Here is a 14,521-nt window from a genome sequence, read left to right on the forward strand (position 1 = left end):
GGGGCCGCAAGGCACCCAATTACTATGTGTGGCCAACGTGGAGGCACTGTAGGAGTCTTGATGATGGCGAGGCTATGTACTGGCAGGGAAGACTTATGCATAGCTACTCCCTTTTCACCGTGAGGTTAGTGTTGGCTGAAAGCGAGAAGACATGCAACCATGAACTTAACACTAACTTGTACCTTACACACTAGACGCATCAAATCCCCTCGTCGGATCAAGAAACCAAACGCACACACCAATCAAGCTGAGGACAATATGCAAATGATGTAAATAACAGCAAATTCTTATTTAAGAAAATAACGTCAACATTGAAGTACCCAATTTATTATCTATTGCTCATGCGATGAAATTGACCTTTTCGCTCGGATCAAAGTGTTGTATCTGTCTAGGTATTACACTGTTCTGTTCTCGGCCAGTAAAGGAGAAATCCTTTTAAACTGATGATTTAATTTTGTCCCGATCTAGAGTTCTTTATTGGGAGGGGAGCAGATCTTTCCTCACATACTTTCTTCCCCAGAACAGATAGACTTTGGAATTCCCTTCCGGGTCCCTGCTTCCCCAACTGTACTGACATACAGAAGTTCAAGTGCAACATGAACCGATATCTTGCTGCCCAACTCCCTACACAGTACCCCTGATGCATATGTCCTTGATAGTAGCCCCCTACAACAAAGTGGCAATGTACCTTGTTTGGGGTGAAAATGTAATTAAAAAAAATCGATCCTGTGTCTAACTTTGTCTTCGTCGTGCGGAAAATAAATAGGCACCATAACAGATCCGATAAAATTACATAGTCCGTGACAGTGTCTGTTAAAGGATTCGGCGCAGGAAGTGATGATCAAAAGTTTCTAATCGCCTAACGTCTTTAACTCTCATCGATAAGGATTCACTGTCATAAAGGAGGATCTTTCTCACCAGAGCTTTGTAGATCCTTACTTAGCCGGGAATTCAGTCAAGAGAAGGCATGGCGTGCAAAACAATTCGCGCTTTAAAGTCAGTTCCGCCCAGACCCATCACTGTCATGATTACGCCAGAATATTTGAAATCCTCAATCTCTTCAAGAGCATCACCATAAAGTATTAATAGCAGACTGGTCATCAGCAAATGTTTCACTGAGTAACGTCATGTAACATGCGTAATCTAAGCCTTTGACGGCAAAGTTACATCCAACACTGATACCATAAAAATCCTTTAAGGCAGCACTTTTACTCAAACAATACAGTTCCTTCTGCAAAAGTAGCTCTCTCCGACAACTCATTCTCAAGAGACGTTTACGCTGACAGGGATCATTCCTTTGGTCTTCAACCAAGGGAATTCATCTATAAAACAATTGTCCAATAATAACAGAGCGGCTAGCGCTTTGCAGCAGCAGCAGCAGCGTATGACAGATAACATATACAAGTGGCCAGGCTGACTGCGTGATTGTACGTCAAAGCGGAGACAAAATGATACACGCGAACGGAGAAGGTAGGTTCGGAAAAGCACGTGTTTGAGACACAGCAGAGACGTGGCCGGAGAAGCAGAAATAAAGGTCTTTTGTTAAAAACTGAAATACTGAGTCGAATTGCTTTCCTTTTTTCATTTCCTTGCGATGGACTGTACATGTTAATAACAACGTTACACCAGCTCCCTTGAAGGGTTAGAAAAAGCGACGTGGTAGACAAAGAATAACCTGGCTGGTGACGGTTAAAACTGAACTGGAATTCAATCTGAGCACCCGAATCTATAGAGTTCGCGGCTGGAACAGCAATTGTCTAGTTGACTTCAAATCGTTAGACTTGGTCAGCCAAATCATTAAAGATGCCGTAAATAAGATGGGTGGGGTATGTGTGTGTGTGTGTGTGTGTGTGTGTGTGTGTGTGTGTGTGTGTGTGTGTGTGTGTGTGTGTGTGTGTGTGTGTGTGTGTGTGTGTGCGTGCGTGTTTGTCTCTGGATTTTTACTCTCTTTCTCTATCTTTCTATTTCTATTTTCTTTTACCCACATACACGCACACGTATCTCATATTCGTCTATTATGTGTAGCTTCAAATTCCAACTGTCCGAACAGGATTCCATGCAATATCTGTCCAAAGGGGCACAATCGAAATTGATCAAATCGAGGCCACGTCTTCATTTTTGGAGGAGGAGGGGTCGCCAGGAAAGCTCTGAGTGCGTTTCAAAGATGAACACAAAAGAAATGTATTCGCCTTGTAGCACTCTATAACATAACACGTAAATTCCTCGGTCAACCACAGTTTCGTATTTCTAAGTTACGCCCTCTTTATTCTTTAATATTATTACGCCCAATACCAAACTTTCTAAAATCCCACGAGAAGGATTTTATAGAAATCTGACCAAAAATACGTCATTTAACCTTGTAATGACCAAAGGGAAGCAATTCTTTAACACTCTTAAATGAATGGAGGAATATAAAGAATTATAATACGATGCCCAAAATGTCGAGATGTTTTTCCTGCCTTGAAACAGTATTAACATCTAATAGAAACTGACATTAATAGAAATCCACCATTTTGTTTTTTTTTACAAACTTGTTCAATACGACTTTATCCCGCCGTATAAAAAAGATTCCTTATACTAGCTAATAGATGCTTCCTGGTTGCTGAAACAACTACGAGTCAGATACGATGAAAGAAAGCAAACTGGACGTTTAAAAGCTTCGTATCGGAAAATGTTTAGATGACCGACCTATGGCGTGTTGACCTAACAGGCAGGAAGCGTTGGAAACTGGAAGAAAAGGTCAAAGTCGATTTTATGTTTCATAAATCCTGTTATTATTGGACATCTTTCGTTTACCAACCACACGAGTTAAGAGACATTTGCCTCCTTTAAATCGTTATGGACGCGATGATATTTCTCAAACTACTTTGATTTCTTTAAACTGGATAAAAAAATTTAAATAATTTGATCTACCTTTTTGTCTGTTTACTCTATTATAAGATCATATATTTTATGCTCACCGTTCTCTTTAATAGAAGTTATCTTTCAATCGTTTTATTACCCTTAAGTCTTAAATGGTACTTTTGTTAGGCTGTTAAGCTTAAGTATTCAATAAAATTTTTGTTTGTCTTTTAATTTTTTAATAGGACGTTCATCGATAGCCGCGCAGATTGAATAAATGTTCTTTATTTTCAAGTTTGTGACTTTTTTTAGGTGAGGAGGTTAAGTGCAGACGCTCTCAAAATAAAATTACGAACTACTTAGAACTTTTACGCAGTCATGGTTGACGGAACGAGAGCATTCTACCCCCGTGGATTAAATAAAATTCCGTGCATGTTTCCGAGATCGAAAGAAGATTCCCGAGTTCGACAATATACATCTAAAGAAGGCTTCATCGAACGAAACGTTGTGTGAAAAACACTTAATATCAAAACATTAGTATGAATAATACGAATGTTCTTTATTTTTCAAGCTATGTGGATTGCGCAAATACTTAATGAATTTAGAAATAAGGTTCAAATAACGAATTTGCAAAAAAAAAAACTTGATGAGAATTTGATAATTATGTTCCTATTACATATTGTAGGTATAAAATCATGTATATTAGACAACGTATAGGAATTCAATAATCAACGTATAAATATTTCTGTTGATAAAATACAAATGATTAAATATTGCAAAATTATTGCCCTATATTTATAATATACAGGGGGGGATTGAAACTTTGACGTTGCGATGGTGTATCCACAATGGCGCCTAGGTATGCTTGACAATTATTGTGATTATGTAAGAGGTAGGACTATATGCATGATAAGTAGGGTGGCATTACTTCAAGTAGATCGACTCAAAGGATGGAGAGGAATTAGTCAAAACTTCTGGTAGGTAACCAAACTGACGCTTAATTCTGACAGGTTCAAAAATTCAGACCACCAGCATAAACACATCGTTGTAAAATAATAAAAGGGGAAAAAAGTGCATTGGAGGTGTATGTTGAAAAAAAAAAAGAAAAAAAGACAGTCAACTTTTTTTAACTTTTAACTTTGACCCCTATTATGACCCCTTTAAATTTATTGTTTTGGGCTCAAATTAAGCTATTAAGTTAGATCCATGTCCAAGGAACCTATATCTAAAATTTCCAGTGTGTAGATCCAAAATTGTCGGAGGAGTTTGGTAGAGTTCTCAAAGGTCAAATCGTTGAACTTTAACCCCTTAATCGCCAGATTTCTGGCCAAAATCCAAATCTCAGTACGATGTATGTCAAATTTCGAGTATGTAGACTAAAAATTGACAGGACTATTTCTTGGGGAAATGTACACAGACAGACACACACACACAGATAGACACGTTCACTTTTATAATATATATATATATATATATATATATATATATATATATATATATATATATATATATATATACGTGTTGTAAATTATTTACAAGCTTACAAAAATGATGAAACTCCGTTATAAATCATTAAAAGCATAGAAGTTATCAACCTTAGTTATTTTTTCTTTTTTATATGTTTGTGAATTTTTGAGATGAGGATTGGTTATACATTTTATTTGGATTCATAGGACTACTGTTCTCATCTTGAGTGTGATTTTCACAACGTTTTAGTCGATGTAACCTCTGACCTTCTTCAGGTGTATCTTGTCGAACTCGGGAGTGTTTTTACAATTAATCTTTCCAAGTATTCTAACCACTGCGTTATGGAGTCTTGCAGACAATTCTAGGAGCCTTAAACTTACTTTTATTTCTAGTTGTGAATATGTAAGTGTTATTCTCCTGAAGGTTGAAGGTTCAATTCTCAGTGTAGGCGACCGAAAAATACATGTCTGATGGAACAAGAGCACGCTACCCCGGTGAAGTAAGTAAAGGGTCCCGCTTGAAATTCCGTCCCAATTCCCGGGTTTGACAAAAACATTCCCGAGTTCGACAAGATATACCTAAAGAAGGTCGAAGGTTACATCGACCAAAACGTTGTGAAAATCGCATTCAAGCTGAGAACAGTAGTCCGATGAATCAAAATAATACGAATAGTTTTTTTAATTCTTCCTTTTACACCATATCAAATAGCATTCATTAGCATACAAATGAGATAGTATTACTTATTATAATGGAAGCCAATAAAAATGACTTTTACTTCAATTTTATCATGGATACAGCGTTTACAGTTTATTAAGTGCTATTACCTATGTATTATAGTTTTATTATTATCTGTTTTAATCGCAGGATTAATAATATTATTAAACCTGTGCGTGTTAAATATCAATGATCTGTCTCTAATTATAATTACATTGAGTTCTACTCGGTTAAATATATATTAAGACGCCCTAAGCTTAGGATCCCTTAATTACATATAACATATATTTCATGATTATAGTTTTATTAACTTACATTAGTAGTTAAATTTACTGACAAACAATCAGAACTACCATTGATAAAAAATGATATTAATATTTATTACTGATTTGTGTAAATCGTTTTAACAAATCATTATTGTTTTAATAATAATATTGTGTAACATGTTTACAAAGCTGCTATTTAGATTTTTAATATTTGTGATTATAATTCCAGTATAAGATATTATAATATTATATGTTATCTATTCGATATATAGCTAATTAATTAGCTGGGAATACTTACAACTAATGTCTACTTCCTCCATTTTATTCAAAAATTTATCTCTTTGGGGAAATCTAATGATTACTAATTACTAAGACAAAGATAACACGTAGAGCTGTGCTTTATAAAGTATAATATCAGTTTGACATTTTTCCTTTGGTGAATGTCACCAATAGTAAATATTTACATTTATCTCTATATACAAACATTTAATAAAATTAATTGCAAAAGGTGAAATAAGAATTATATACTTACCTGTATGGCGTTGGTGACATTCCATCCGGCTTGCCAAGCAGTGATTTGATTTCTGTCGTGATTGTTCTCTAAGGACTCCACACTCCCATTCGTCAATGGCGGAGGTTTCTCTTCCTTCATACCATTGTCCATGCTATCAGAAATGCTGCCGAATTTTTTCTCCTCAAACAATTCAGACAGTTCCTTTTCATTTTCAAATTGGGAATATTTGACAAAATGAACGGTTTCGTCTTCATGCGATCGGTTCAGCATGGATTTGAACCGTTCAAATAGGTATACACTCCGTGCAGTCATTTTCAATTATTAATTCAATTTGATATATTTTAAAACTTACTACCTATAAATATTTCTCTATCTATCTCGCTCTCGCTTTCGGTCTCTCCCTCTCTATATATCTATCTATCTATCTATCTATCTGTCTATCTATCTATCTATGCATACATATATGTTACATTCGTAAATTATGTATTAATTATGCATAAGTTTTGCCGAGGAATATTTCTAAATAATTAATATTGTCTTATTTTTCAGCTTGGTGTTATTTTAAGCTATTTGCGTAAAATAATTAGGCTGGCCTTCTGTAAAAAAAAAACAGATCGTGTTCGGGTTGAAGTTATTCAACTCCTGTGCAGTTTGTCTTCAAGCTTAACTTTTTAATGTTGTCCTGTTAAGATTATATTGACTTGTTTCTTAGAAAAGTTGGTAGCACTTCCGGAATACATTTCTTCTATTTTTTATTTTTGCTTTTGGTTTAACACTTATGATGTGTTTGTAATAATATGCATACACGTATATATAATATACATAAATATTTATTTACTTAATATTTTTTCATTAATATTTCCGTCATATATTGCCTTTATCCATCGTTCTTAGGTCCGACTAAACTAATATTTCTCTTTTTTTCTTCTTTTCGGATTTAAATATAATATGCAGTTTCTTTTTCACTTTACTTATTTCTGTTACTGGAATATGGCTTTGTTTTATCCGACTAGTCTTCTTCTTGCGCGATTCCTTTTCTCTTTATTCGGCGTTTTTCTCTCTCTAACCGTACCTTTCAACCTCTCTCTCTCTTTCTCTCTCTCTCTTTCGCTTTCTCTTGCTCTCCCCTTCTCCCCCTCTCTCTCTAATTACAGATTATATTGAACGCAATGTACGTTTCAAATTTTTTATTCACTCTCACTCGTTCTCTCAATATTTCACCCACGTTCTCACGCGATTCTTCTTTTAATCCCTGGCTCTCTTTATTCTCTTTTCCTATCTCTCGTTCTATTTGAGAGGTGTTCAGGTAAGCCCCTTTTGTTTATTATATCTATATATATGTGTTCGCGCATGCGCTCCTTTGCACTTCGTTACGTCTTTTTCTTGTCCTCTCCGGTACGCTAGAACTATTCCTTCAATATTTCTTTTATTTCAAAATTTCTAATTTTCACAAAACAGAAGTAGAAAATAGCATCTTTTTTATGACTTTTCTAGTATTGAGAATAAAATAAAGCTTGTCTTTCAAACGAAAACAATTACTACTGTCTTTATTGTTTTTATAAATCAGTAACTTCTTAACGACTTCTATTTCATTTTCATAAAATCTAACTAATTTACATTTTTAAGGATTATAATCAATCATTTAAAGCTTAATAAACTTTAGGCTGTAATGATGCAACCTATATCAGAGCCCACCTTAAAACAAGATGTACACTTTGTTCTTGCTTTTCTTTAAAAACAAATAACAAAGGAAATAATAATTTCCGGTAAATTTAATTTACTTCCGGTAACGCCATTTTAATATTATTTACGTATTTTAATCAGTCTAATTTTTTCGTAGTCTTTTCTATAGTTTTTTTTTTTTTACTTTTTACTGGTTAATATATTTTTATTATTTAAAACGATATTTGGCGACAAATTTTTATCTGAAATTCTGTTGAATTTTTTCGGCATCTTTTTTCTTTTACATATATGCCTTTCTTTTACTTTTTTGTGATTGTTGTCGATTGTGGAATAATTTCTTTCTTTTATTTTTTCTTTTATTTTTTTTCCTTTTTCGTTTATTCTGTCATAGTTTGCGTTTCTATTTTGCTTGTTTTCTCTTTATAAAAGTTTGCTGTTACTTATCATTTCTTTCCTTCTCTTTCGGTATTTTAATTGGTTCTTTCGTTTCTTTCCTTGTTCATATTGTTATTCTTCTTTCACTTCACCGTAATAATCTGCGCATCGGCGTCGTTCATTTTTGTCTTGTCATAATCTGCCGCCCTAAAAATGGAAGAGCAAAAACGTTTAATGTAAATAATAATGCATGGAAACGAATAATACCAATTATGTTATGAATATAGAACACACACACACACACACACACATATATATATATCAGTGATGGGACGATTCCAATATTTTCCCGATTCCGATAAAATTACCGATTCCGTACTAAATTTTAGATTCCGATACAATTACTGATTTAGATTCAGATTCTTTATAAATCTGTAATTATTCAACTATAAGATTGTTATTTCCCCCGATCTTCGTAAAAACACCTGTTAAATATGCAGATATTTTCCTAAACGTCAAAATTACACTTGTGGAGGATGATCTATCGATTTTAGTTTTACTAACAATTTACAATCAATAAATATTTAGATTTTTATCATTATAACCAACAAAGGAATATTTTCATTTAAACAAAATTAATTCAAAAAGACAATTAAAAGAACCGTTTTGACATCGGAAAATAGGCATCAATTTTTTCGCTTCCGACACCCCCAAATCTTCAGATTTTTCCGATTCCCGATTCCGATTCTGATTACTCGCCCCAACGATAATACACACACACACACACACACACACACACACACACACATATATATATATATATATATATATATATATATATATATATATATATATATATATATATAATGAAACTCAAATGGCCTTGTAACGGGTGTTGTAACCCATCATCCGGTTTAAGACTTCCGGTTGCGCACGCGTACATAAACATAACCCCATAACAGCGTAAACAATTAAACACAAATCGCTGGACCGGTTTCGTTCAACCTAACGGATGTCCTTAGAAAAGTGAATATCTTAAATTTATTGAATAAAAAACTTCAAGATATGGGAAGCAAACACAAAACGTGATTACAAATAATACGTATAATCATCGATCTGTTTCGTATATACGAGATATATTATACTAAATAATCAACGCGATATAAAACGTATTGTTTTACTGTGTACTTTTTCAGCGTCCCAATTTTTTTTTCGCGTTTTAATTATTTAAATAAACAATTGTTAATACTTTGTGCTTTTTTTACATGGAGATCACCACTTATCAAGGCCCAAGGCCACTCAGGGATAAGGGGTATTGCGTGTACAGTAATCGTTGTAGTACTCATTTGTATTGGAGATTTAATAGAGTGCCTTACTTAAGAGGGACGTTTGTCAGCAATTTGATAACGCTGGACTTGAAGACATCCAAGTTGTAGTCAGGTGGGAAACAGGCAAACGGAAGAGAGTTCCACAGTCGTGCACTTCTGAGAAAGAAGCTCTGCTCATGGAATCTACGTTTGAATTTAGACACAGATAAAGAGTGGGGAAAATTATTGACAGTAGTTTCAGCCAGACAGGTGTTTCTCGTGAATGGTTGGCGAGGGGGGACGAGAGATTGGACTCAGACGAGCACTTGCCATGGAAATAACGATAAAACAAAGACAGGCTCAGAAAGTCTCTTCTGTGGGAGAGAGGCTGCAGGGAAGAGAAAAGGGCATACCCCACTAAGCTACGAAGTCTATTTTGTACTCTGTCAAGGCAGGATAGGCTGTTTTAGCAGCTTCTGCTCAGATGTGGTAGCAGTACTCCAGCCTTGGACGTACTTGGCTTTTATACAGATAGAGAATCACATCATTTTTTACATCGTTCATTTTCGTATACGTTTAAGTTATTTTAACGCATTTTTCTTTAACTCGTGGAAAACCATAAGAGCATTTTACAACGGTGATTTACCCAACGCCTTCCTTTTTTTTAATTCATTCTCTTTTTATGATAAACCTTTCTTAAAAACATTCATACATTTTCTTCTGCATTACCAACATAAATAAATACCTCGAAAATATGTTTTTTTTTAAATTGCGTTACAAATAAATAATCAACGCGACCATAAAACGTATTGTTTTACTGTGTACGTTTTCAGCGTCCCAATTGTTTTTATTTTGTTTGTTTGTTTCTTTCTTTCGCGTTTAAATTAAAAGATATATCAAAATCTGTATTTAACTTGAAGTATTATGGTATCTGTTCAGTGCACATTTACCTATTATGGCAAACCACATATAATTCAATGGTTGTGAGGGGTTTGTTTTCAAAAATAAACAATTATAAACAGAACGACTCATAGAAATCTATCTATATTCGTTTTTATTTTAATTTACTTTCATAGAAATGTTTCTTTTATGTCACAAAAAACTATTTTCTTTACGTCACAAGTGTCACACATTAATTCCATAGCTAATATAACATACTGACCCAACGGGTCACGGGTAGTCTAGTATATATATATATATATATATATATATATATATATATATATATATATATATATATATATATATATATTGATATAATGGACTGATCCAACACCCCTCAAATGAATGGACTGTTACGTCTATAAAAAGACAAGCAAACTCTCCTCACGTGGGAGACAGAATTTAGTACTAAGCTGTCAATGGATGCTTAGAAATATGTGTACCTTTTTACCTAAATAAACCCTTTCTGTACAACCCCAGTAATGACTTGTTATTCATATAATCTACTATATAACAACTGGCGACGAAGAATTCGAACGAAACTCACTAAAAAACAAAGCGAAGGAAAAAGCACACAAAAAGATTAACGAGCAGAAAACAAAAGAAATCCAAAGAAGGAAGAAGAAAAAAAAACTTCGACAGAGCCAACATTTAAAAAGTAAGTGTTTCAGTCTGTTACGGTCCTAAAAAAAAAAAGAGAGAGAGAAATTGACATTTTGAAGCGAACATTTTTTTGAAAAGAACATTTCAAAAAAAAAAAAGAAGTGTCCATTTCAAGTTTTATTCGGCTGGAAGTGTTTTTTTTCTCTTCGGAAGGAAATTGTGCTTTTAATTCATTGAATTTATAGGACATTTGAGTGAATCTTTTGTTTAATTGTGTGGTTTTGTAAAAAAAAATATTTTTTTTAACATGGAGCAATTAGCGGAATTCACTAGAACTATGCAATCGGCATTGTTTGCATAACAAAAGCAAATGGAATTACTTCAGCAACAACAATTGAAGCAAAGCGAAATACTACAGAGTATTTTAACGCAGCAGAAAGGCTGTCGTTTCACTCCTGAAGGAATAGCAAATTCTTTATCCGAATTTGTATACGAGCAGACAAATGGGTTAACTTTTCCGGCATATTTTCGGAGATACGAAAATATTTTTGCTAAAAGATGTCAGTCTGTGACAGACGAAGAGAAGATTATCCTTCTTCTTCAAAAACTTGGATCTCAGGAAAATACAAAGTATACGAATTTTATCCTGCCAAAGAAACCTGAAGAGATTTCTTTTAGTGAAACAATAAAAATATTGTCAAACATTTTCAGTGAACGAGATAGTCTATTCTATACACGTTATAAATGTTTAAATATCACGAAGCAGGAGGACGAAGATTTTATTACTTATGCAGGGAAAGTGAATGCTCATTGTGAATCCTTTAAATTAAAAGACCTCAAAGAGGATATGTTTAAAAGTCTAATCTTTGTGCAAGGTTTAACAGCCTCTAAAGATAAGGATATTCGTTCAAGGATATTATCCATTATGACCCAAGACACAGAAATAACGTTACAAAACGTTACGGAAGAGTGTCAGAAACTGTTAAATTTAAAGCAGGACAATACAAGCATCGAAGGAAAAAATTTTGGAGAAAAAAATATGGAAAAAAAATGGAAAGGGTGATGAAATGTGCACACGAAAAATCCTGTAAGACATGTGGAGGAAAAAACCACTTCACTAAAGATTGTTACTTTAAATACAAAATATGTAACAAATGTAATAAAAAAGGCCATAAATCAACGGTATGCAGGAAAGGAAAATACCGAAAAGCAGAAATAAAGACCATTGGTTCTAAAAATGAGTCTAGGTGTGATAAAAGAAAATATATTGAAATTAAAATTAATGGCTGTAATGTGAACTGTCTTCTAGATACGGGAAGCGACATAAGTATACTTGACAAAGTAACTTGGAAGAAAATTGGGTTTCCAAAGTTAAAAAATACAAAAGAAAATGCCAGAATTGTGTCTGGAAATAAACTAAAATTTAAGGGTGAATTTTTTACCAATGTTCTCTAAAGGAGAATGCTGTGAAAACCAAGTTATATGTCGTACCGGGGAAAAATTCTAATTTGTTCGGTATAGACTTAATGATTCTTTTTAATTTATGGGGAAACCCCATAAGCTCATTTTGCAATAAAGTAAGTCTGGCGGGTTAAGAAAATTCTAAACTACCAGGAAAGTTTATTGACGAATTAAAAAAAGACTTTAAAGAGGTATTCTCTGAAGGTTTTGGTTGCTGCACGAAAACGGAGGTGAAATTTGAACTAAAGGACGAAGCTAAACCAGTTTTCAAACCCAAAAGAAAGGTTCCATATTCAACATTAGAAACTATAGAGAAAGAATTAAAGAGACTTCAAGATATTGGAGTAATAGAAAAAGTGGATTACTCTGAATGGGCTTCACCCACGGTTTACGTTAAGAAGAAAAATAATAAAATCAGGGTATGCGCGGACTTTTCGACAGGTCTAAATGATTGTCTCAAGGAGCATAACTACTCGCTTCCTACCCCAGAGGAAATTTTTTCGAAGTTAAGCGGAGGAAAAATTTTTACAAAAATTGATTTGTCTGAAGCGTATTGGCAAGTAAAAGTCCAGGAAGATTGTGCTAAGTACCTGACATTAAATACCCATGAGGGACTATTTTCACTAAAACGTTTGCCTTTTGGTTTAAAAGTAGCCCAAATTTGTTCCAGCAAATTATGGATACAATGCTAGCAGGTTTGGATTTTGCTATGGCTTATCTAGATGACATCCTTATAAGAAGTAAAAATGTGGAAGAGCATAAGATCCACATTGGCAAAGTATTCGAGAGAATATCAAACTATGGATTGAAAGTGGCTCTCGAAAAATGTAATTTTGGGATGGACAAAATTGAATATTTGGGACAAGTGATTGATCGAAATGGTAGAAAACCTAATCCTAATAGAACTGAAGCAATCAAAAATATGCCTAGACCAGAAAATATAGTGCAGCTACAGTCATTTTTGGGACTAGCAAATTATTATAATTCTTATATCCCAAATATGCATGAACTAAGAGCACCTTTAAACGAATTATTGAAAAAGAATTTAAAAAATGGCCCTGGACAAAAGAATGTGATGAAGCATTCCTAAAGATTAAAAAATGTCTGTTATCGGATTTAGCACTAGCTCACTACGATCCGAAAAAAGAATTAATTGTAGCAGCAGATGCGAGCGAATACGGTTTAGGTGCTGTGTTACTACACAGACTCAAAGATGGATCGACTAAACCAAATATTCATGCCTCAAGGGTTTTGCTACCCGCAGAAAAAAATATAGTCAGATAGAAAAAGAAGGTCTAGCAATTGTATACGCCATGAGGAAATTTCATAGGTTCATCCATGGAAGATTTTTTATCTTGGAAACGGACCACAAACCTTTGTTATCGATTTTTGGTTCCAAAAAAGGAGTTCCTACTCATACGGCTAATAGGTTACAAAGATGGATCATGATTCTGTTAAACTACAATTTTAAAATGAAACACCTAGCATCCAGCAAAATTGCACACGCAGATGGTTTGTCCAGGTTGATCCCAAATAAAACTGAATTACTTGAAGAAACTGTTATAGCTGCACTAAAAGAAGAAAATGAACTAACAGATATATTAATAAATACTGTTAGGGAACTTCCGGTAACACTTGAGGAAATAAAGAAAGCAGCAAGAACAGATGAATACATTAACAAGATAAAAAAACAAGTGAGACAAAAAGAAAAGAAGGGGAAAGGGTTAACAGTTTTTCCATTTTCAAAGTGCGATTAAACTCTAATGTACGCAGATAGAGTGGTAATACCTCAAGTATTACAGAAGAGAATTTTAAAAGAATTCCACATGGGACATCCTGGAATCTCCAGAATGAAAGCACTAATGAGAGCATATACGTACTGGCCTGGAATGGATCAGGACATAGAAAAAATGATAAAATCATGTAAGGGTTGCCAACTAGCAGCAAAAGCGCCGCCCACTAAGACGCAACCTTGGCCTAAAACAGATATACCATGGACGCGGATCCATATAGATTATGCAGGACCTCTAAAAGGATATTATTACCTGGTAATAGTAAATAGCATGTCGAAATGGCCAGAAATTTTTAAATTCAAACATCCTACAGCGGCAAACACAATAAAGGCGTTGGACGAGGTATTTGGGCGTTTTGGCGTACCAAAAACAATTGTTAGTGATAATGGCATCATGTTCAAAGGTCAAGAATTTAAGATCTACTGTGAGTTACTGGCCATAGAGCATATCACAACACCAACTTTTAGCCCTCGATCTAACGGACAAGCTGAAAGATTTGTCGATACTTTTAAACGAGCGTTAAAAAAGAACGATAACATCGACACTGAAGAAAAA

The 14,521-nt window shown here is 34.2% G+C and overlaps 1 protein-coding gene across 1 annotated transcript in view; it reads right to left on the bottom strand.

Annotated features, from left to right (window-relative positions):
• Window positions 1-14,521, bottom strand: part of LOC145279622 (vesicular inhibitory amino acid transporter-like) — a 165,386-nt gene that overhangs the window by 98,052 nt on the left and 52,813 nt on the right. Inside the window, exon 2 of the mRNA XM_080130832.1 lies at window positions 5,821-8,067. Coding sequence (XP_079986958.1) covers window positions 5,821-6,114 — 294 coding nt within the window. The 5' untranslated portion in view covers window positions 6,115-8,067. The remainder of the gene's footprint in view (window positions 1-5,820; window positions 8,068-14,521) is intronic.

Source organism: Euprymna scolopes, chromosome 7, assembly GCF_053919585.1.
Source record: "Euprymna scolopes isolate OS-2025 chromosome 7, ASM5391958v1, whole genome shotgun sequence".
Lineage (NCBI taxonomy): Eukaryota > Metazoa > Mollusca > Cephalopoda > Sepiida > Sepiolidae > Euprymna > Euprymna scolopes.